The sequence below is a fragment of the Marmota monax genome, unplaced genomic scaffold, assembly GCF_021218885.2.
Source record: "Marmota monax isolate L192 unplaced genomic scaffold, Marmota_monax_Labrador192_F-V1.1 WCK01_AAM20220418_F8-fsc00031, whole genome shotgun sequence".
In the NCBI taxonomy this organism is placed as follows: domain Eukaryota; kingdom Metazoa; phylum Chordata; class Mammalia; order Rodentia; family Sciuridae; genus Marmota; species Marmota monax.
The window spans coordinates 7,359,110-7,382,527 of NW_026695197.1; the positions used below are offsets into that span (position 1 = coordinate 7,359,110).

At 44.1% G+C, this 23,418-nt stretch overlaps 1 protein-coding gene across 12 annotated transcripts in view; it reads left to right on the top strand.

Moving 5' to 3' along the window:
* The first annotated feature begins 5,593 nt into the window (after window positions 1–5,593).
* Fhod3 (formin homology 2 domain containing 3) overlaps window positions 5,594–23,418 on the top strand; it is a 461,034-nt gene continuing 443,209 nt past the window's right edge. For 10 of the 12 annotated variants that reach the window (XM_046428243.2, XM_046428244.2, XM_046428246.2 and 7 more), the window contains exon 1: window positions 5,594–5,890. In XM_046428243.2, coding sequence (XP_046284199.1) covers window positions 5,726–5,890 — 165 coding nt within the window. In that variant the 5' untranslated portion in view covers window positions 5,594–5,725. The remainder of the gene's footprint in view (window positions 5,891–23,418) is intronic. The other 2 variants (XM_046428254.2, XM_046428255.2) reach the window with 1 other exon arrangement.

Here is a 23,418-nt window from a genome sequence, read left to right on the forward strand (position 1 = left end):
TATACCACCCTGGGATATATATACATATTAATCATTCATCCATTAATGGACACCTAGGCTGGCCCCATCGTTTGGCTATTGTGAATTGTGCTGCCATAAACATGGGTCTGCATGTATCAGTGTAGTAAGATGACTTTAATTCTGCAGGGTAAATACTGAGAAGTGGGATAGCTGGGTCATATGGTGGTTCCATGCCTAGTTCTTTGAAGAGCAAAGGCTTTTTTTTTTTTTTTAAATTTTGTACAATCTTAGTCCCTTTGATTCAAGGTGGCAGTGCTTTTAGCAATACAACTATCTTAAAAACTTTGTAGATTTTTAATGAATCATATTAGGTTTATTTCACATGTCAAATGCTATATTCAGAATTCTTTCTTCTTTGGCCTGTCAGGTTGCTAGGGAACACAACCCTTAGGGCCTTAGAAGTCCCTTTGTCTACATAAGAGGATCAACTAGGCATTGCCTTAAATATCTCTGAGATTTTTAACAAAAAGGTTTTATATACACATTTTAAAATTGATCTTTATCAAGGTAATTTCTTACTTTGGTAATCTTTTGCTATCTGGATAGGCTTGGGGCTGAGAAATTGTTTTATTTTATAAACCAGGAAATATTAGGCACTTTATAATTTCTCTAAATTCTGCTTCCAGAGAGAATTTATTATAATATACAGCTAGAAGAAGGCAACAAATACTTTCAACATTCTGCTTAGACATCTCCTTTATCAACTCTCTAAATTCATTACATTCCTTTTGTGTCTTCTACATTATTGTAGGCGATTTCACTTTGCCAATTGTTCATTGTTATATAACCCAGTAACCATTTTCCCCCTAGTCAGTAGCAATTTTCTGAGCACTTCTCCTAAGCTAGACCTGGCATCTTGAAATGGTAGTCTTTGAACAGTATTCCAAGAGGGTGAGAGAAGATGCCATAAGGTCTCTTGAGACCTAGCTTCAGAAGCCACACAACGTCATTTGTGCCATATTGTTTTGGTCATCTCAATTTACAAAGCCAGTTCTATTAAAGGGATGAGGGAATAGGCTCTACCCTTTAATGACAGAAGTGGCAAAGTCATAGTGCAAAATAGTGGAGATACAAGGGGTATGAGGACATTTTTATTGTTGTCATTTTTGCCACCAAAACTACTATACCAAGGCAAGTATGAAGACAGTGAATAAAGGTGCTCTAGGGCATGATAATTCCCAAAGATTTACCTTTCTCAGAAGGGTATATGTATACTTAAGGGGTTTCTACAAAGGAATCTGCAGCATAGGTTTGAGAGAGCCACAAAGACCAATTTGGAACAAGATAGTGAAAGACTTGATGAACTGTTTCCATCAGGGGAAAATGCGGAATTGAGAGGTTTTGACAATGTTTACAGAGGCATTTTGTTTCCAAATCTTTATTGGTGCATTATAATTATATATAATGTGGGATTCATTGTTATATATTTGTACACACACATACCAAAACAATATGATTTGGTCAAAGACAGGCATTTTCTGAGCTATTGAAAGGATATGAGAAGACTTAGTTGTTCAAGAAAAAAATAATAAAAAAATTGAGCTGTGTGTGGTGATACATGTCTGAAATCCTAGTGACTTGGGAGACAGAGACAGGAAGATTGCAAGTTTGAGGTCAGCCTGAGCAACTTAGTGAGGTCAGTCTCAAAATAAAAATAAAAAGGGCTGGGGATGTAGCTCAGTGGTAGAGTGCCCCTGGGTTCAATTCCAAGTTGGGGAATTGAATAAGGAGGGACCAGGGGGTAGGAAAGATGGTGGAATGAGATGGACATCATTACCCTAAGTATATGTATGAAGACACGAATGGTGTGAGTCTACTTTGTGTACAACCAGAGACCTGAAAAAATGTGCTCTATATGTATACTATGAATTGAAATGCATTCTGCTGTCATATATAAACAAATTAGAATAAATTTAAAAATTATAAACAAATTAATTAAAAATTTTTATTTTTATAAATAATAGAATGAAGAGCCTTCTTAAAAAAAATAAGTTGGGCTGGGGATGTGGCTCAAGCGGTAGCGCGCTGGCCTGGCATGCGTGAGACCCGGGTTCTATCCTCAGCACCACATACAAACAAAGATGTTGTGTCCACCGAAAACTAAAAAATAAATATTAAAAGATTCTCTCTCTCTCTCTCTCTCTCTCTCTCTCTCTCTCTCTCTCTCTCTAAAAAAGAATAAGTTAAAGATTTCATCTTAAGTGCCCATCACTGAAGTTGTAAGATTAAAAATAACACGAATTCCAATCCTAAAAATATTCTGGTTTAGTGGGGTAGGCAAATGATAAGATAGGGTAAACAGGCATTTATAATGCAACCTGGAAAGTGCTACAGTTGAGACATAGTTAAAGTTATTTGAAACTACAGAGGAAAGGGAGACAATCCTTGTTTAGGTGGAGTTGGACATAGCTCTCCAGAGTTGGTGTTAGAAATGAGCGTTGAAGGACAGGTGGGTTCACCTGTTTACTAGACAGTAAGAGCATTCTAGGTAGACACGCTCACCATAAATAAGCTCAGCCTGTTTTGCAAAGGGTGATACATTCATTGTGACTTGAAGGCAGAATGTTAAGTGGAGGAAAGACCAAGATATGAGCCTAGAGAGGTAGACAGGGGCAGGACTTAGAGGCCCTCCTGAGTCACGCCAAAGGGTTTGGAATGTAAAGACTTTAAGGTGTGGCACATCAAATGTATATCTTAGAATGATTACTAGTTCTGGGGCAGTCAGTGGAAGACTACATGCAGGATGTAAGACTGGAAAAAGGAGACACTTTAGAAGACAGGCATAGGAAATATCCACTCATTCATCAGAAATTTATTGTGTGACTTCTCTTTGCTAGCCATAGAACTAAAAGTGGTATGTCCCCTGCCCAGAGTTTTCCATTTGTTGGTGGCATAGAGAGTAAATTAACAGTAACAATTACTGCAATGCCCAACACTGCAAGGGCTTGGAAGGCATTGGAATCAATGGACAAGCAGGTAAAGCAGTCTTTTACAACCTTGCAGAGGAGGTCCTAGATGGGCAGCTGGGTTGAGGTGTTGGGTTGAGGGTGTCATTTTGTGTGGTGTGATAACCAGGGTAAGATGTTGAATTGCCTCATGAAAATTGGGCCCTAGAAGTAAGATGAATGGGCTCCTTCATGAGTATAAAGTTATATGTCATATACACACAGATTGAGGTGTATGGAAGCCAGGGAATTTCAGGAAGAATGTGAAGAGGGCCAAGAAGAGCACAGAGCCAAGGACTCCAAAAGGAGCTGAGAAAGAGGAAAAGTGAGAATCTAAATTGGGTAGATCACTGAGGCTGAAGGAAATAGTTTGGGAAAGGAATGGGCCATGGTGACATATCCTGCCAAGAAAGGCGAAGGCAGGATTGAAGTCCTGCTCCTGGATGAGGCAATTAAGCTGGCATTGGTGATCTTAGAATGGCAGAGATGTTGCCCTCTGGCGCCATTAAATTGGGCAGAAGAGGTGATGAGGATGCTGAGAGGTGAGTGAGTGTCTTTCTCTTTTGGAAGCTGGTTAGGAAGTGAGGGAGAAGAGTCAGTTTTCATAAAGATATAGCTTTTAAGGTGGAGAACACTTGAGTATTTATTCTCGTCAGGCCTGGCTACGTTCTTTGTGGGTTCCATGCACACAATGAAAATGCAGGGCCTATTGCTAAAACATTCTTAAGAATTTCAAGACACCAATGGCAGAGCATTAAATCAGTTTGGGGGTTCTTTTGAGAGCAGGGTCCTGTGTGGCTGCATAGGTTGCACATCAGGAATCTAGTCCTGATTCCCAGGGGGAAGGAGCCCAGGGAGAAAAGGGGCTGTAACTATATCAGGGCATGATCCAAATGGGAGAGGGGGAATCTAGAGTCTAGGTGGAGGCAGATCCTTGAGCAGAGAAAATCTGGTCATTTTCTGAGAGGGCAGATGGAGAGTGGCCAGGAGTGGGTACTAGAAGTTCATGTTTGCTAAGCTTCATCAGTACCTGCTGGAGAGACTGATTTCCTACTGAGTAATCCATGGGTGGAGAAAAGTGGCAGAAGTTTGCAGCAGCATGAGGGGAGGGGGATGCCCACTGAGGGAATTTAGGGTGATAATGGATCACAGAGAGGCCCCGAGGTCAGTAGGCACTTGGCAGATAGGGCAGGAGTAAACCAGGGACTTAAAGGACAAGTGGGGCTGAAGGAAGGGCATGCAAGGAGACATGAAATGATGGGCTGGGATCCAAGTTAGCCCAAATTCAAGAAATAGGTGGCCAAAAGTTCTGGTTTGACTTTCAGGAAGGAGGGAGGTGGATGACCAAAGTGGGAGCCTGGGAAACTGGTGTTAAAGGTGTCGGGTTTATGGGTTTATTTATTCTGGCCTTGAGGAGATGGAGAGGTTGGTGTAGGGCCTGTCTAGAGGACTCAAAGAGATCAGGAGCAAAAGTACTGAGAACCAGAAGCTCAGCTGGAAGGGGCAGGAGTACCATGGGATGATGATGATTATTTTAAGACCAGGCAAAATGTACACTTACGGTGGGGAAGGAGGCCCCACTGAGGGAATGATTAAAGCGTGAGGCTTCTAAGTATGAGATAAGGGTTTCTTAAGGAGCTGTTTCACAGAGACTTAGGTGTTAATAGTGATTGGATGTCGGGCGACCTACAACTTCGAATTGAGCTAGAGCCTGGGAATGGAGAGAGCCGTTAATTCTCACTGGAAACAAAGGGGGTCGCCCGTGAGCAGCGAGGAGAGCAGAGCAAGGCAGCGCCTCCTCGCTGGAGGAGGTTTCCCTCTAAGTCCCTAGATTACGAGGGGATCCCGGGTTCTCCGGCACCGTCCGCAATCCGGAGACCTCACCGGAAGCTCACGCCTTTCCCAGGCTCCAAAACGCCCAGTTAAGGCTTTCAGAGACCTAACTGGGGAGGGATGCGGTGATGATGCACAGCCCAATTAGCGTACCCCGGCCAGGCCCTGCGCCTAGTCTCGCAGCCCTCCAGGCCTCTCCTTGTGCCCCGGGGTTTCCCCTAAACTTGTCGTCTGAGAAGAGCTGCCTGGGGTCCCCGGCTCTTCTCTCTCCTCTAGCCTTCCTTCTCCCCAAGAAAAACCTCCCGGAAGCCCACATCTGGGCTCCCGGTGCTGGGAGGCGATTCCCTCACCCCCTGGTGCCCAGCTGGGCTTTCACGAATCCGGGCAGCAAGAAGCCGGCCGCTGCCACTTTCATCTGTTAAGGGTTACCCCCCCCCCCCGCCCCAGGTGGGGAAAAAGCCGGAGGGCGGCCCTGTCTCCCAAACCCTGTTCTCAGGGATCCAAGGGGCTGTAGCGGGGGCCAAAGCTGCGGGGCCACGTGCAGAGCAGTCTGCCGGCCGTGCGTTCCGGCCTGCCGTTGCCACGCGTTTTAGCGCTGGGCTGCGGATGCGGAGAGAATCCTCCTCCCTTTACTTGTCGGAGCTGTAAGGGTCGGGTGGCTCTGGGCACTCGGGTCCCGCGCAGGGTGCAGCAGGGAACGCAGGAGGGGAGGAGCCGGAGCAAGAAGGGAAGGAGGGGGCGCGCCGGCCCCGCCCCCGCCCCGCCCCCCGCGGCCGGAGCCCGGGCTGCAGCCGGGCGCGCCGGAGCCTGCGAGCCCGCGAGCCAGCGAGCGGCGGCTGCGGCCTCCCTTACGCCGAGCGATCGGGTGTCCCGGCCCGCGGCCCCGCTGACCCCGGGGCCCGTGCCCCCCGCGGCAGGGATGCATCATGGCCACGCTGGCTTGCCGGGTGCAGTTCTTGGACGACACCGACCCTTTCAACAGTACCAACTTCCCCGAGCCCAGCCGGCCGCCGCTGTTCACGTTCCGCGAGGACCTCGCGCTCGGCACCCAGCTGGCCGGGGTCCATCGGCTGCTAAGGGCGCCGCACAAGGTACGACCCGGTAGGGCAAGCCAGGTTCCCTGGACTCGGCCCCTGCCGCGGTGCGCGCGGGGGTGTGGGCGCCGCAGGCGGGCTTGACTGGGCGCGGCCCCCGGGGACAAGCGCCCTAGCGCAGATCCTTCTCCACTTTAAGCGGAGGGGCTCTGGGTACCCGCGGACTGGAGCGGAATCCTCTTGGGCGGGCGGGAAGGACAGCCCCACGCTCTGGCTCAGAGCTGGGGCCGGTGCGGCCGAGCAGGTGCGGTGATGGCCGGAGGCGGGATGGAGAAGGTTCCCAGTTGCGGGCCGTTAGATCGGTGGGGTGGGCGGGGTGGGTTTCAGATGCCTGTGTTTGGCCCTGAAGAAGGCGCGGAAAGAACCTAGGGGAGAGCTCTGGGCGACGCCGGAGACAAAACCTCTCTTGGGCCTCTGGGGAGCTGCGGGCGGCCTCGCGACCCTCGCGACCCTCGCGACAAAGCATGCTTCCCGGGGACACCTCCCCTTCTTTGCCTCGGGGGGCAGCGGCGAGGACGCCCACCGCGCACTGCGGTAGCGCACACAGTATCCCCTTTTTCTTCTGAGAAGCAGGTGGCCTTGGAAACCTTGGAGGAGCGGTCTCTGTGGGAGGAGGGGTGGGGGTGCGGTGTGGGGGGCGGCGCGCGCACAAAGCCTTAGCCTCGGAGCCCCAAATGAGTGTCCCCTGGGAAGAATGGTTTCTCAGTCCACCCGTTAGAGAGTTTTCTTTCATTCTTCTTTTTAAAACTCTTTGAAGGAAGACAGCGTCTTGTGAAGTGATTGTTCTAAAGAGTAGGGTATTGAAAGCTAATCATTTAGTTACCCAGAGAAACTCTCTCACTTAAATAGATTTACTGCACCTTGAAGAATTACCACTTCGTTATATTTTCTGCGTAGGGTTCATGTCAAAGCTTGGAGATGATTTGTTCCTTGAAGATCAACATTGACAAAAATGTGGCAAGATAACCCTTGATGCCAAGAAGAACAAAAGTGATTTTGAAAAATTCTTCATATTTTCTATATGGTGTTCACCTGCTTTGGAAGTACAAGAGGAGGTTGTTTCTGGAAATCAATGGACTTTGACAGTGATGTTTACCCCTTCTATTAGTATATCAGTGCTTCCTCTACCCCACTTAACTAGCAATCCCTTTTCAGGAATGAGAACTGGGGCAGTCCCATCTCATTCTCTTATTGGTGCAGGATGGTTATACTTATTGTACATGAAAACCTTTCTGGCCATTAAAAACACCCTGGATTGGGGAGACAGAGGGACAGAATGCTGTATTATGGGTTCAGCTTATCAGAATCATTTTAGTAAATTCTTTGGTTCTTCTCAATCTGTGGATTCAGTTAAAAGTTTTCAGTTTCTTCTACATCATGATTATTCCATTCATTATGGTCTCTGATTACAGTGATCTTTTGTTGAAACCACAGAAGACTCATAATTGTGGCCTTGTGACCTTGAAGTGGTTTCCTTGGATTTCATACCCTATATACATGGGTTGACCTTTCAAGCTGCAAACTGAAGTATATTTTTATGTTTCCATGGAAGAGCCCCAGTCTTGATCCAGTGTTCTTGGCATGGTAGGAGGAAATCCTGGTGTACCCCTCCTCCCCACCCCCCACCAGAAGCCACAGGATAGCAGTTGCACTGGCTCACAGAATTTTCTAAGTTGTCCATTGTGGGACAAACAGAAGATAACTTACAGAGACCCTTAACTCTTGTCTTGAGGGCCTGCCAGCCTCAATCTCAGAATCTTTTGAGCAAAAACTCCTGGAGCATATTCATATGATTTGTATTTTTTTCCCATTCAAGAGCAGAATTTAGGGCATTTATGTAGCTAAGTGCACATTCTTATCTTTAATTTCTAGGAAATTTATTTATTTATTTATTTATTTATTGTATTGAGGATTTTTTTTAAAATTTTTTATTGTTGGTTGTTCAAAACATTACATAGTTCTTGATATATCATATTTCACACTTTGATTCAAGTGGGTTATGAACTCCCATTTTTACCCCTATACAGATTGCAGAATCACATCAGTTACACATCCATTGATTTACATATTGCCATACTAGTGTCTGTTGTATTCTGCTGCCTTTCCTATCCTCTACTTGTATTGAGGATTTAACCCAGAGGCACTTTTTAACACTGAGCTACATCTACAGCCCTGTCTATTTTATTTTATTTTTTTAAAAAATATTTATTTTTAAATTATAGGTGGACACAATAACTTTATTTTTATTTTATGTGGTGCTAAGGATCCAACCCAGTGCCTCACGCATGTGAGGAAAGCGCTTTGCCTCTGAGCCCCAGCCCCAGCCCCTCTATTTTATTTTTTATTTTTTGGTACAGGGGATTAAACTCAGAGGTGCTTAACCACTGAGCCACATCCCCAGCCCTTTTTATTTTTTACTTTGAGACTGGGTCTTACTAAGTTGCTGAGGCTGGCTTTGAATTTGCAATCCTCTTGTCTCAGCCTCCCAAGTTGCTGGGATATAGGCGTGTACCACTGTCCCTGGTTCCAGCAGAAATCTTAAAATTGGATGATCCACCTATGGTACAAAGAGCTAGTGAGTTTTAAGCACTTGTCATCCCTGCATGTGCTCCACTGGGGCTCTCAGTGCATGATCTCATTCAATACTACACAGCTCCAAGAAGTAGGGACTTTTGTTTTCTTTACCTTAGAGATGAGGAAATTCACTTAAATGACCTAGTTTCTCTGCTTAGAGTAGGGAGCTAAAGAGTCTAACCAGGCAAGCCCTGGTTAGACTCTTCACTCCCAGGACCAGCTGTCTGGCCGTAGGCAGAAACTGTACCTTCTGGGTCTTCAGATCCATTACCTTGGGCTGTTCACCCAATCACCTTTGTGTGCCTGGCACCTTTTGGCCTGAGGGCAGGTGAATGTTAGAAGCATGAGTAAGAGCTTGCGGAATTCCTGGTCTGGTAGAGTTCATAGTCAGAGGTGGGAACTTATATTACCAGCACTTCTGTGAATTAGCTTATGGTGAGAGTGGACTAACTGTTATTCCAGGAGCCTGCCACAAGTAAGCTCTCTGGGGCTACAGAGAACACTTCTCCCAGATCCACCGACTTTGACCTTGGCAAGATGGGGAGTTGCTTTGGGCAGGGGGAGGGCACTCTGGGTGGTGGAAAGGGGACAGCATGAGCATGGAACGTGCACACACTCCCAGTGTTCTCAGATGTCCTGCATGTTCAAGTCTCTGAGGGAGTAACTTATGATTGAAGTAGATTCCCCCAATCCTCACAGAAAAATACAGTGCATTAGTGTGTGGCTGGATGAGTTTTCACACACACAGGTAACCAACCTGGAAAAAGCTACCCCAGAGGAACTCAATTTTTAAAGCTGGTGTAGGGATTCTCTTGTCCCGGGAGCCGTTGAACTGGACAACCTCTAAGACCTTTCTGGCTGAAGCTTAAGCCTGGACATCTTAACTAATGATCTATTAATTTTACTGATCTCTGCTGATTTCATTAGAAGTTATTCATTAAACAAAACTATTGTCTTGGACAAAAACAATATATTATACTTATTATGCTTTATCTCCTTCCTACCCCCTACCCCGGCCCCACCAGCTGACAGAGCTGGGGAAATAAACAGAATCAAACCAACCAAAGAACAAAAAACCCCTACCAGCTTTTCATAGTAGGTAAGATGATTAAATAAATCATTAGTTTGGTAATAAAAATGGTCAAAACAGGAGAGATGTTCATTTTGGTGGTTATGTTTTGGCTGCAGTTAGTGAAGCCTTTTGTTTTTGTCTTCAAATGATGCATAATTAGGTGTTTATTTCTGGCTTAATGATTTTAAAGAAAAGTTGTAATTATAGGACTTCTAATTTAAAAAAAAACATTGCAGCAGAATTAATAGCATAATGGGCATTTTAAAGCATAAAATGTGTTTTGGATTGTCTGATGCTAAAGGAATTTAAGGATCCAAGGATTATCTTTTTTCCTCTTTGATGGACAAAACTGGAATTGTAGAATTGTAGATTTTTTTTTTAACAAAGTGATGACTATTAGCATACACATCAAAACAGTAAGTTTTAAAAATGATGTTGTAATTTAATTCAGAAAATGTTTCATTGCCTGCTGTAGGTTAGAGAGACTAGTTATAATAGCTACTGTGTCCTAGGCATTTGTCTGAGTCAGGGACTATTCTAGACATGTGTCTATTCACCAACCCCATAACCATCCCCGGGCCAAGTACTGGTGATATTGCATGTCATACCAAGAGAGACCAAGACTGGAAGGAAGCCACTTGGTCACACAGTTTGAAGTTGCAGAGTTGGCTTCTGACATCAGATCTAAGCTCTTAGTGACTCTTCTTTTGTGTCTTAAATGTTCTCCTTCCAGGCAGCTGTCCACATTCCAGCATGCATCCTCATTGGATAAGACTTGAATGTTCCCTGATTGTTCCTTTCTCACTACCTTTGTTTTGGTGGTTGCCTTGTTGCCTCGGCTATCCCGTCTGTAAACTAACCCATGACAGTGAGGATTAGATCTTCCTACTATATGGAGTGTGGGTTGGGCATCATCTGGGCCTTTATTAGAACTGCACACTCTCTGACCTCCCTTGACCTGCTGAATCAGAACATGCATTTTACCAAGATGCTTTGGTGATACCTGTGCATGCTACAGTCTGAGCAGCACCTATTACAGGTGATGTAGCTAAGTCACTCAGTGCAGGGTTTCTCACTGTTTCTTATGTTTGCAGATAGCTTCCTTGAGGGCGAAGACCCAGCTGCCCATTCTCTATGTTGCCTCTAGAAGCTAAGTAGTGCTAAGACAGGGTGTGCACTAAGTTGATTGATTGGTGTTAGTTTTAGAACACAAATCCACTGGTATTATTGCACTAATGAATTTCCACCTTAATCCTCTTAAGGGACACATCTGTTTGCTACATTACATTAAGATTTTTAAAAGATGAGATCATTAGTAAACTTGGCAAGTGTGTCTTGTCATAGCATCTTAGGACAATGCTGTTTAAGAATGTTGTATGAATTGCTCAGAGTATCTTGGTATAAGTAGAGTCGAATTTGACTCCACTGTAATTAGCTCAGTTGGTTGGAGCCTTGCTATTGAGATCAGGATCATGGGATTGAACCCTTTATGGGTCAGTTGGCTTTGTTTCATGCATGGCCACAGATCTTGTTGGTAACCCAGCCAGACACCCAGCAGGTGCTGTCATGGCTCCTTGCAAGGATCTGGGTTGGAACCAACTGGTAGCAATCTTTGTGGGGGTCAGGGATAGCATTTGATGAGCTTGTTCTGGGGACTGTACTGTAGGCCCCCCTATGAAACTTCACGTATCCCCATAACAACTCTAGCAGGCAGACAGAAGAGAAATCCTCAGTTAACAGATGAGGAAACTGAGGAACAGCTAGGATAAGCAGGTTGTCTAAGGTCACACTGCTTTGAGTGAAAGAGCTGGGACTTAAGGTCAAGTCTTTTTTTTTCTTCCAAAGCCTGTAGCCAACTGTGTCCCATTATTAGAAAACCAGCAGAGCACATGCTGTCTGTGAGGGTGGGGGTGGGGTGAGGGTGGCTGCCTGTCACAGGGCTATGATTTAAATGGCTCTGCTCTGTTAAGTCCTTCCAGGGTTGACGCTCTGTGTCTGTGCCTTTTGTCTTAAGAGTCCAACCTGAGTCCCTCTGGAAAACTAGGGGACTGTCTTTGCCCTCCCTCGCCAGACTGAAATGCTAGTTCTTACTGGTGGCAGCTTTAAAACTGATTAACATGCTGAGGCCAACCCACGAACACCCCTCCCCCACACTCCTTTCTTCTCGTGGTTTATTTCTTTCTAATGATGAAACTTCTGAACACTTGGGAACTTTTCTTTCTTAAGACAGAGGACAGCCACCGCTTCTCACAACCTCCACATCTTATCTTGAGGTCTACTCCTGTTGGCTGTGGCTGACTTGGCAAGGTCCCCCGACTGAAAACTGCCTTTCTAATCAGCATAGCTGGGTCCACCTCTGCAGGTCATTTGCAGAGACTCTGTTTGTCAGCATTTGTTCCTTTACAGAGACATTCAGACTTTTCTGGGCTTGGGAAAAGAGGGAGGTGGGGAATGTTTCTAGGGCTTTTTCTGAACTGATGAAGAAAGAAATAGGGACAATTAAGTCATAGTGAATATCAAGCCTTATCATAGGGATGTAATCAGCAAACTATTGATTATGGGAAATAACATTTCTCCAACAAATAAATTGCAAAGGAAAAAAAAAAGAGGGGCTTGGATTGTGGCTCAAGTGGTAGCGTGCTCGCCTGACATGCATGAGGCACTGGGTTCGATCCTTGGCATCACATAAAAATAAAATAAAGATATTGTGTCCACATAAAACTGAAAAATAAATATTAAAAAAAAGTTTTAAAAAAAGAACAGAAGGAAACAGCACATGAAAAGAGGTTTGAAGCTGGGCATGCCTGCTTGTAGTCCCAGCTATAGGAGAGTCTGAGGTAGGAAGATCTTGAGTTCAAGTCCAGTCTGGGCAGGTCTAAAAAAGAGAGACTTGATTTGAGACGTATCAACCAATGACAATGTATGGTTCTAATTGAATACTGATACTGATTCAAACACACACATTGAATGTATGTGTTTAATAAATATATGAGTTGATTGGGAAACTTTGAAACAGTGATTGGCATTTTATATTAAAATTAATTTTAAAGTTGTGATAGTAGTATTGTGGTTGTGTTTAACTCAGTATGCCCCAATATCCTATGTATAAAAACTTAAATTGATTTATTAACTAGAGTACAATGTTTGTGTAAGATTCTTGTCTTGGTAACCTTATAATATCCAGTCAAATTGCTATTTTCCATGGTGGTTTATGTCTATTGCTTTCCCCCTACTTCTTTAAATGAGGTCAAGTAAAAACAAAACTTCTAAAACAAAAACAAAAACACAACACAACACAACAAAATAACAACAACAAAAACCCTTAAACTGAGCAACAATTGATACTCTTACATCTTTCCCTAAGTACTCATGGAACAAGGTAGATCATGAGTTAAAGCTGTAATGTGGGTATATATGGGGAGGGGTCAGTCTTATAATATTTTCTATGCTTTTGCATATGTTGAAAAACATTTTTTTTTTTTAAATAAAAGAGCTAAAACATTAGTTTGAGTTTCAGTGTTCCCTTTGGGATCAGGGCTTTTCCATCAAGCATCACTGAGCGTGGTATGGCTAAGTATCAGTGAGTTTTTCGTCCTTTCTCTATGGACATTTTTTCTTCCCACTCTGGTGATCATGTTCTCCTTAGGATCTTAAAAAGACAAGTGTAGGCATCCGACTGTTTATGGTCAGATTGTCTTTCCAGGCTCAGTCATCTCCCAGGATGAAGTCAGTGATTGCCAGTTACATAAACTGTTAGGTTAGTGAAGGACATGCTGAGGTAGAACTATACCTGTAGCTTTAGTATAGACATCCGCATTTTTAAAATCTCTAAGTCAAGATGTGGCTAAGATACAATAAATTATACCAATCTAAAGGCATTGAGTTTCTTAGTGGCTATTAGAGCCCATGACTTGCCTGGCATGGACACAACAGGCTCTTTTTTTAAAAATATTTTTTTAGTTGGACATGATACCTTTATTTCATTTATTTATTTTTTATGTGGTGTCGAGGATCGAACCCAGTGCCTTGCACATGCTAGGTGAGTGCTCTACCGCTGAGCCACAACCCCAGCCCTACCACAGCAGGCTCTTACCTCTTTCCTAGTAAGCCAGCTTCACCTTCATCTTTGGTATGCCTCTAAAGAGCATCCCAGGAGACAGTGAACAGCAGGCATGCTGTAATGTATATGAAAATATAAGGCTATATGAAAATATAGCCCTTATTATTGCAGTCAACTTTTGATTTTTTTTATGGTCAGATGAACCCATTTGTGTGTTAACTATTGAGGGGGAGAAAGATGGACCATTTTTGAAAGCAAAAATTTTAAATTACTATGAATCAACAAGAATACCTACCTAGTAGTTTTTCTATTTTTGGAGACATAGAGTAACAAATGGAATCTACATTGTATCCATTTACAACTTGGGAACATAACTTCTCCTTACTAATTAGTTTGTAACTTAGATGTTAAAAGTTAGATTCCAAGGAAAAATGTTTAGAACTTAATGTTGGGGAGGGGGGGACTTAACATTTTTGAATAAGTTGAAAAGGAACAATGTTAATAACGCAATTCAATGTAGAAAACTATCCTTGGATTTGGAAAAGAGGAAGCAAATAAATTTCTTGAGCACTGTATCAAATATTTTTTAGCATTATTAGAAAATAAATGAGAAGAAAGCTTCTTTAGCATAGTCTGCTTCTTCATGCCTGATTTTTATGGTAGGGAATGAAGTGCCAGAGTCTTAACCAAGATTATATGAGACAAACCCAAGATTTTTAAAAGTTCTCAGAATGAAAAATAACCAAGGCATCTTCTGACTGGTCCCTTAAATCTGAAGGGGATTTGGACTTTATAGCAAATAAATTGATGGGCAAGTGCCCTGGAGCTTGAATGACTAGAACTAGCATACTTAAAGCAGGTGGGTGACTCTGAGAGTGGGTCCTTGGAGGAGAGAATGGGGACAAGGTTCATTCCTCTGTACCAATTGTAGCCATTCACTGGCTACAATTTTGAATAAAGATGTTTATAACAGTTACATTTTATATCACTTATGTGCCTGTTTTATCTATGATTCAAGGTCACCTTCTCCAATCTTCCCCTCATTACAATTTTAGCACAGAATCAGTGGAAACAGCCCTCATGACTAGGTGGTGATACTAGGATTGAGACAACTGGTTTAAACAATGCTCTGTCTCCTATTTCTGAAATTTCATTAAATAACAGCAAAATGTAATATCATTAAAGGTGCTATACCCCCAAACCTAGCTTTCAACCCTTGTGAATAATTAGGAGGAGGCTTCTTTTTGAGAGTCATTGTTGCTATTTCTCTAGGCACGCTGTGTGCAGTTGGAAGGGCTTAGGGTAGACTCCCTGGGAAGCAGTCAAGGTCAGGAGGTTGGGGGGGTATCCAAGTTGTGGGGAGTACAGCACACTGTTCAGGGCTCACTCTGTATCATTTATACAGACAGGGTGTGTTTCTGGGCTCTCTGCTCCATTGTCTGTCTATAGTTATTGTGCTAACACTACACTGTCTGTCTGCCATTTATGGTTAAGTCTTGATGTCTAAGGACGTGCAGGCTTCCTCTTTACCTTAGAACATAGGCATTAGCAGGGAAATAGGAAAAGGTTAGAGAACTAGACATGATCCCTTCAGTGGATTTTAACATGAAGCAGCAGCTTGGCAACAGGTTTGTGTGGTTAGCTACAGAGCAAAAAGTTACTTTAAAATGAGGGTCAGATCATGTCACTCCTCTGTACCAATCCTTCTTTAGGCACCTCGTCATTCAGACCAAACTCCAAAGTCTCCTACTAGTTAGTGGCTGGTTCACTGATCTGGGAGAGCAAAAAGAATTTTTTTTTTTGTCTGTTTTGTTACTGGTGTAGCTCCAGATTGTAGAACAATGCCTGGCACATAGTAAATGTGCAGAAATATTTGTAAGGCTTTTTTTTAAAGGGGGGCACTGAATTATCATAATTTAGAATTGGAGGGAAGAGTGGTCTCCTCATCCCAGATGTTTCCATGCAGAAGTCCCAACTGTAGAGTGTCTAATGAAAGTACCTTCTGTCTTCTTCCTGTGACTGATTGCCTCCAAGGGTAGGCTCTCCTGTTTCTGAGCTGCATTTATCAGATGACCATTCCTCCCTGATTTTTTACTTGGAGAGGTAGACTCTCATCTCCCAACAGATGGGGACAATTAATTGGTTGGCTTTGCCTGAAAGGGTAGAAGTAGGATGGATGAGCTGGAAGAACCATGACCCCAGGGTATGGTAACATGACCTGTAGGTAGTGCCTGAACCAGGTAGCTGGAAATATTAAACCTGTTACCTTTCTTTATGATGGCAGAAGTAAAAAGCTTCTTTTTTCCTTGTGACAGATGACTAGTGTAGGCTATTTCTAGCACTCAAGTTAATATATGTTTCTTGGTATTTGCATGCCTTACCCTACAGCATCTTCACACAGCAGCTGTGAACTGTATGTGGAATCAGGTGATGCTGTTGGCAAGAGGTTACACTGACAAAGCTAGATTCCATGAGCGAAGGACCAAGGCAAGGTTTAACCTTAAATGATAAACGACATCTGATCCCATTACCAAATGAGCATGTGTATAAGTTTGTAGATTACAGAAAAGCACATTGAAAAAATACAAATTCCTTTTCTCATCACCCAAGGGAACACCTCCTAACACTTTTGTGTCTTACCAGAATTTTAGTATCTATGAATATTAAAATATTTTATCTGAGTACTTTTCCAAGTCATTAATTGTGCATAGGGCACATCATTTTTAATGATAACATGGTAATTGAGTCTGTGTGTGGACCACAGTCCATGTGACCATTGCCCCCACATTTCATGAGGGAAAGTGCTTCGTCTCCTTTAATGTCTAATTTGTTCCATGCTTGGTATCTAATAAATATTCATTAGATGCATGCATGCATGCATAAACGAACCATTGAATATTTAGGTAGTTGCCAAAAAACAAAGCAAAACAAAACAACAACAAAAAAACCCCAGATAATGCTCTAATATGTATACTTGCAGAAAAAAATCTTCATGCTTGTATCTGATTATTTCCTTAAGATAAATTCCTAGATGTTTAATTGCTGAGTTGAAGGGTAAAGGTTCCATCTTGGATGGGAGAAGTTTTCCCCATTTTAAGTATTGGAGTTGCTTGGAGAGCTAGTCTCTAAATCAGGGTAGCTGGTCGAGAGCTGGGTGAGCCATGAAGCCCAGGGCCAGCCTGACTTTTTCCTTTGTATGTAGCTGGAGTTATTGCCAAGAGTGACATAGAGATGACAGTTGAAACCCTGAATAAATTATGTGTGCATATCCCATTTCCTCTCCCTTCTTGGAAGGACACAGTCATGCTGGGTTCTCCCCCAGTTGTGCACTGTGCTCCCCCTACCCATGACCCCCTGGTTCTTATTTTATTCTGTGGCTATATCTCCTGGACAGGTGAAAAGCTCCAGGAGCAGGGAGGGTGTCTTAGTGCCTCTTTTCCTTCAGAGTTCCTAAGATAGTCCCCGATACATTATATATATTTATGTGCAATTAACAAGGCACTGGGATGTAGGTTAGCCTGGCTGATCCTCCCACAACCCTGAAAGGGGGTGAGATGGACATCCAGGCGCCTATCTCATATTTCAAAGAATGTTAAAAGGGAAAAGTATAGTATATATGTATATATGTGATGTTTGTAATATTGGAAACATGTTTGTAGGGTGGGCCTTTAACCTTCAAGAGCTATGTCCTCAGACCTTTGCCACATCCCTGATCTGTCCATGTGATACTTATGAATTGTAACTTCACAAACTGCAGGTGAGTCTTGGGGAGGGAGAAAAGAGTTGTAAACTGTGCTGAGTGCAAGGTCCCTGAGGCCTGGGCAGCTGTGGCAGCATTAGCAGTTGTGATTAATGGATCTGGAGAGACAGGAATGGTGAATGCAGAGTCTGACTCTCCACATGCAGAAATGCTGCCTTTTGACACTCACGGAGGTGCTAGGTGGAATTTGTTTCAGGTGACATCACTCACCTTGGAAGGATCTATTACCCCTTCCTTTCTGTTGGATAATAGCCATGGCCATAGGTGCTCAGGCTGGCTTCTGATTGAAGCTTCCATAAACCACCAGGCCTCAGCAGTACCTGAGTGGCTAGTGTCTGGGTGGCCAGCGTCAGGAGGTGGGTGAGGCTATCCAGTCTTCCTCCAGGTCTTCCATTCAGGCTCAAGAGCACATGTGTCTGGAAGTAAGGAGAGGAGAGCTGTGGGGCAGTCCTGTCTAGAACAATAGTCAGTGATGTGAGTGGTTTTTTGTTCCCAGAACTGGGTGCATTTTTGTGGACAATGATTCATCACTGAATAGGCCAGTATTAGAATCGTGGCGTGTCTGTGCAGTTTACAAGGCACTGGGATGTAGGTTAGCCTGACTGATCCTCACACAACCCTGAAAGGGGGTGAGATGGACATCCAGGCGCCCATCTCAACGACAAGAAAGGTGCAGTCAGGTTGGTTGTCACCGATGCACAGTAGCAGCCTCCCACAGGGCCACAAGACTGGAACTTGGTGCACAATTTTGGTCCTTCATGCCTGACTCTCTGATGTGGGCTCCATAGCTTGGTCTGTTGGAGATAAGTGAACAATTTTGACATCCAGTGAAGTGTGTCAAGTGGAGAAAATCAGGGAAAAATCCAAACTGAGTTCGGATGGTGTTCTGCATAACCAGTCAGTGATGGTTTTTACATGGTCTGGGGGTTAGAATTGGCTCAGTGGAAAGCTTCACTTCTATTGAGACTGATGATTCCAGGAATATGAAAATTATCCCTTTTCTTGTTAGGATTTTTTTGGAGAAATAAGTCATAAACACCATAAAAAGCAAAGTAACAACTGAATACATCATATGACTCACGTCAACATGTGATATAGACCACCAAAGCTATAGAAATGTCAGGCTTGGGAAAATTCCTTGTGAATTGCATGGTCCTGCAGGCCTCCTGGGGAAAGGGTGTTAAACCCCACCTGAGATGAAAAGGCAGGTGGAGGGTGCTCCATGCAGGTGAGAGGCAGGCAGGTCTTGGGAGTCAGGATCAGCCTTGATAGCTCTATGAATGAAGATGGCTTGCATAGAGGAAGGTGACCCTCAGCTGTGGGTGCCAGGACTGGGTGGGTTCCTGGGGCTTGACTGGGGAACTGGGCATGTCATCAGTGAGCACAAAACCATTTCAAAAGTTACTTCCACTCTCCCTGAGAAACGTGATGGGAAAGGAAGAGAATAGATGGGAAGAAAACAGTTATAAAGAACAGGTGAGGGAAAGAGGAATGGGGAAAGAATGGAGATGAATGGATAGGTAGTCACTGAAAGAGTCACCTACCAAGATATCTTGGGAAGGAGGAGAGAGAGGCAGTGCCTCAGAGGGTGTGCTGGCTGGGCAGAGAGGGCAGGGACTCCCGTTGTCCGTGGGTCTGGCTACTGCTAATTCCTGGTGAGCTGATTATTCTGGGTGTTAGCCAATGAGGGCTTAGGACTTGTCCCTTTACAGGGGCCCTTTCTCCTTCCTCCCTTTCACAAACATCTGTGGGTGTCTGCCTGGTGTCAGACTCTGACCTGGAAAAGTAAGTAAAAGAACCAACACCGAGCGTTGGCCAAGCGGCAGTGGCTCTGCCTCTGACAGGTCTGTGCCTTCCACGTTCCTTCTCCTAAAACCTTGAAGAGTAGCACCTGCCTCACGGGGCTGTTGTGGACAAAAACAAAAAAGGGCCACTTTTTTTTTTTTGTATGTCACAGGGGTCTATGTGGCCTCCAGCCCCAGCTGCCTGTGGACTGCAGCTTCTTATGGACCCCAGCTTCATCATTGCGTTGTCCACAGTTGTGTGCTGCCAGACCTGCTCTCCCTGCCCCACCATGGCGTCCCCACCCTTAGCTCAGGTCCCTACCTTTGACTGCCAAGATGTAGCAGCTCCTAGTGCAGCCCTGCCCTACCTGCCTGCATTTACCTGTCCCTTTTTCTCTGCCCTTCTGGCTTAGGCCAACTCCTTTCCACTTTACCCTGGACCTCCATCTGGATCCTTCCTTTAGTATTTAAACAGCCTAAAGTCTTCTTCATCCAGAAAAGTCCTCTTCCCTGGCTTCTCATTCAGTGTTCTTTCTTCCACCCTTCCCTCTTCTGCATCTTAGAACTGTCTTCCCTCCCTGTCCCTTTTGTTCCCTCCAGTTCCCATCCCTACCACCACAATGAACCTCCTCTTGCTAAGGTACTTGTTTTTGAATTCAGTAGATACTTTTCTGTCTTTATCTTAACATCTTAGCAGCGCTTGCCATTTCTGCTCTTTCCTTCTGAGGAATGCTCGCAGTTCTAAGTTCAGACGCTAGGATGTTCTGGCCTCTCTGTTCCTCCCTTGTCCCAAGACCACATCTTCTCTGCACAGTCAATCTGCTTTCCTTCAAGGACTTTCTGATGACCTTATATTTCATATCTCTGGTCCAGGTCTCTCTCTGGACCCTGAGGCCAAACACACAGCTGCCTCTTGGACAGCTCAGGATCATTTAGGAGGCTGCATCTCTCTTTATCTCTCTATTGTCTCTCCACAATGCCTCATGGTGGCTTCCAGGTATTTGGATGTCCATGACAGCTTAGGACTCCAAAATGATAGGGACAGGCAGATGCCATCTCACCATTACTAATTAAAAGGAAATCACTATGATTGGCTCTCATTCAAAACAATATTATTGTTTTGTAGGAGAAATGCCAAAGAATTTGTGAATTGAAAAAAATCATATACAGTAAAATAAACTTTTATTTTTGGTGTGCAGTCCTATGAGTTGTAACATATCGTAGGTCCTTATAATTGCTACCACAAATAGGATACAGGACAATTCCCAGGTTCTCCCTCTGCAGGCAGATAGAGTTTTGCTTTTTCCAGAAAGCCACATGAACAAAATTATTTATTGTGTAATCATTTTGTTTTCTTTTTATAATGCTGGGGATCAAACACAGGGCCTCACACATGCTATGCCAGCACTCTACTATTAACTACATCCTATGTTGTTTATGTTTTTATTTGGAGATAGGATCTTGCTAGGTTGCCCAGGCTGGCCTTGAACTTGTAGTTCTTTTGCCTAACCCTGTTAAGCTGCTGGGATTACAGGTAGATGCTACAGTGTCTGGCTAGTATATAATCATTTGAAACTGGTTTCTTCATGCTGCATAATACCCTTGAGATCCATTTAAGTTGTCAGGTGCATCAACTGTCCATTGCTTTTTATTGCTAAGTTGTAGTTCACAGTACGGATATACCATAGTTTGTATTTCTTCATCATTGAAGGACGTTTGGGTTGTTTATGATTTCTGATAATTTTTAATAAAAGCGGCTATAAACACTTGTGTGCAGATTTTGTGTGAACGTAAGTTTTCCTTTTTCTATGGTGAATTCCTAGAAAAAATGGGAGGCTCTCTCCTTAGCAGTATAGTCAGGAGGGTTGTTTTTTTTTTAAATTATTATTGTAATGACAAATACCCTTTGTCACAAGAATTTAGACTTCAGAGTCTAAATACTTTTTTAAAGTACTGCCTACAGAAAGGACCATTCATTTTGATTTCATTTAGCTATTCAACTGTTCTTTACTCCTCAGCCTGCTGAGGCTTTGTTGTGGATGGATCCAGATGTCCTTGTGTAGCTTTGTCACCCTGGACTCTGATGTTAGCCAGCACTTGCTGTTTACCTTCAATCCACTGCTTTTGCAAAACAATGATACCTGTGGCAGGGCTTTGAGGGACTCATTTCTCAAACCCCACAGAGCACATATGGATCACCAGAAATTCTATCAGTTGTCAAGATACAGTTGGCCCTCTGCATTTGCAGGTTTTGCCCCTTGGAGTCAAAATATTAGAAAAACATTTCATCTGAACAAATACTTTTATTTGTTGTCATTATTTTCTAACTTTCTATGTAACAGTTACATTGTATTAGGTATTATAAGCATTCTAGAGATGACTTAAACTATATGAGAGGATACTTAAAGTTTTTTTTAAATACCTTTTATCTTATTTATTTATTTGTACGTGGTGCTGAGGTTCGAACCCAGCACCTCGCATGCGCTAGGTGAGTGCTCTACCACTCAGCCACAACCCCAGTCCATACTTAAAGTTTATATGGAAATACTATGCCATTTTACATAATGGAGTAGAACATTTGCAGATTTCATTATCTGTGGGGTCTTGGAGCCAATTCCCAATAGATACCAAGTGACAACAGTGCCATCAATAAGTGAATGTACTGTGATCATTGTGCACTGAGAAGAAATGAGAAGTGATGGAGCCTTGTGGCCCAGTGGATGTGGCTCTTAGCCTACTTCCTTAGCCACCTAAGACCTCAGATTCCAGATCTGCCACCTGCAACCAGTCTTCCCCCTCCCATGTGTCACCCTAAGTGTGCAGAAGCCTTGACCAGGTTCCCTTATGAATGAAAATGGGAGGCTCTTGCAGAGGGGTTCTGGGGGTTCAGGTGGAACTTGGGGGAACCTGGTGCAGCCTAAGACTTTGAACTTTGCTTGTAACATTAGTTGGTGAACAGCCCTTTGGTTGAAAGCCAACCTCAGATCAGCTGTCAGGGAGGACTTCCATGAAGCCCAGAGCTTGTATTCACAGCCTGCTCCATCAGTTCCTCTGGTAGCCTGGGGACTGGAGAAAAGTCCCCAATCTGTGATGTCCCATCGAATCCCAGCAGAGCTCAGTGCTCAGTCTGTAGGTTCCCTGTCACATCTGCCAACAGTCTGACTTTTGAAAACATGATTTGGTGTCCTGATGGGTGGTGTCTCCCCTTGGTAACCTGCCCCAGGGCTGCGATCTGCCAGGCCCTGAGGTGGCTGTTGTGTGGCCGCTGTTGCTGCTGCAGCATGTGCTGCTGTGTGCTGAGACAGCCATGAGTAAGACCAGAGCTAATCCTCAAGCGAGAAGCGGGAAGGGGAAAGGAGGGGCCGTGCCCTGGGCCTGAGGTTTCTTTGTGTCTCAGGGCTTTGGTATCTTTAAGCCTCTTTTCTTCCCCCACACTCTTGGAGAGCCATTGCTCTCGTTAAAAAAAAAAAAAAAGTTTCTTGGCTTGCCTGGTCTGTAAAGCAGAAAACCCTGGCCTCCTTAGATTAACGTATGCAACTCTGCAAAGTCTAAACAGTTTAAATTTCATTATTCTGCACGTGTTTGTGGGGGGACTAGAGTTTGCCAAAGCAGGAGGAACCTGTGGGGGGTAAGAGAGGCTTTGCCCCTTGTACACTTGGGACTGTGTTTTGCCTCTGTCCTCTTGGGCAGGTAGGGAGAAACCTGGAGCCCCTTGCCATAGCTTTCCCAATCTGCAGCTGTTCAGAAACAAAACGGAGTGTCCCCCATCTGCTTGCATGAGCCACTGGGGCTAAACATCCCTCATATGGGAAGAGGGGTCTGCGCTTTGGCTTTATGAAGCTGTGTATATGTATTTCAAAGTGTATTTTGATCATATTGAGCAGTCATTTGTGGTGGAAGGGCCTTAAGTGTCCTTAGTGTTTCAAAAGTTTCCAATCACTTTATATAAGTCTCAAAATAATCAGTGGCTTGAGGCACAGCTGTTAAGACCAATTATACCACCCACCTAATGCCCTGTCATTCTGCAGCACTGTTCCTCTTATTGTGTGTGGGAGTGTGTGTTTGGTACTCAGTATTGAACCCAGGTTACTCTACCACTGAACTACACCCCCAGCCCTTTTTAATTTTAAGACAGGGTCTCATTAAGTTGCCCAGGCTGGCCTTGAACTAGTGATCCTCCTGCCTCAGCCTCCTGAATAGCTGAGATTACAGGTGTGCACCACTGTGCCTGGCTGGGCTTCACTTTTTCAGGTTAGGGTCTTGGTTTGTCCTTCT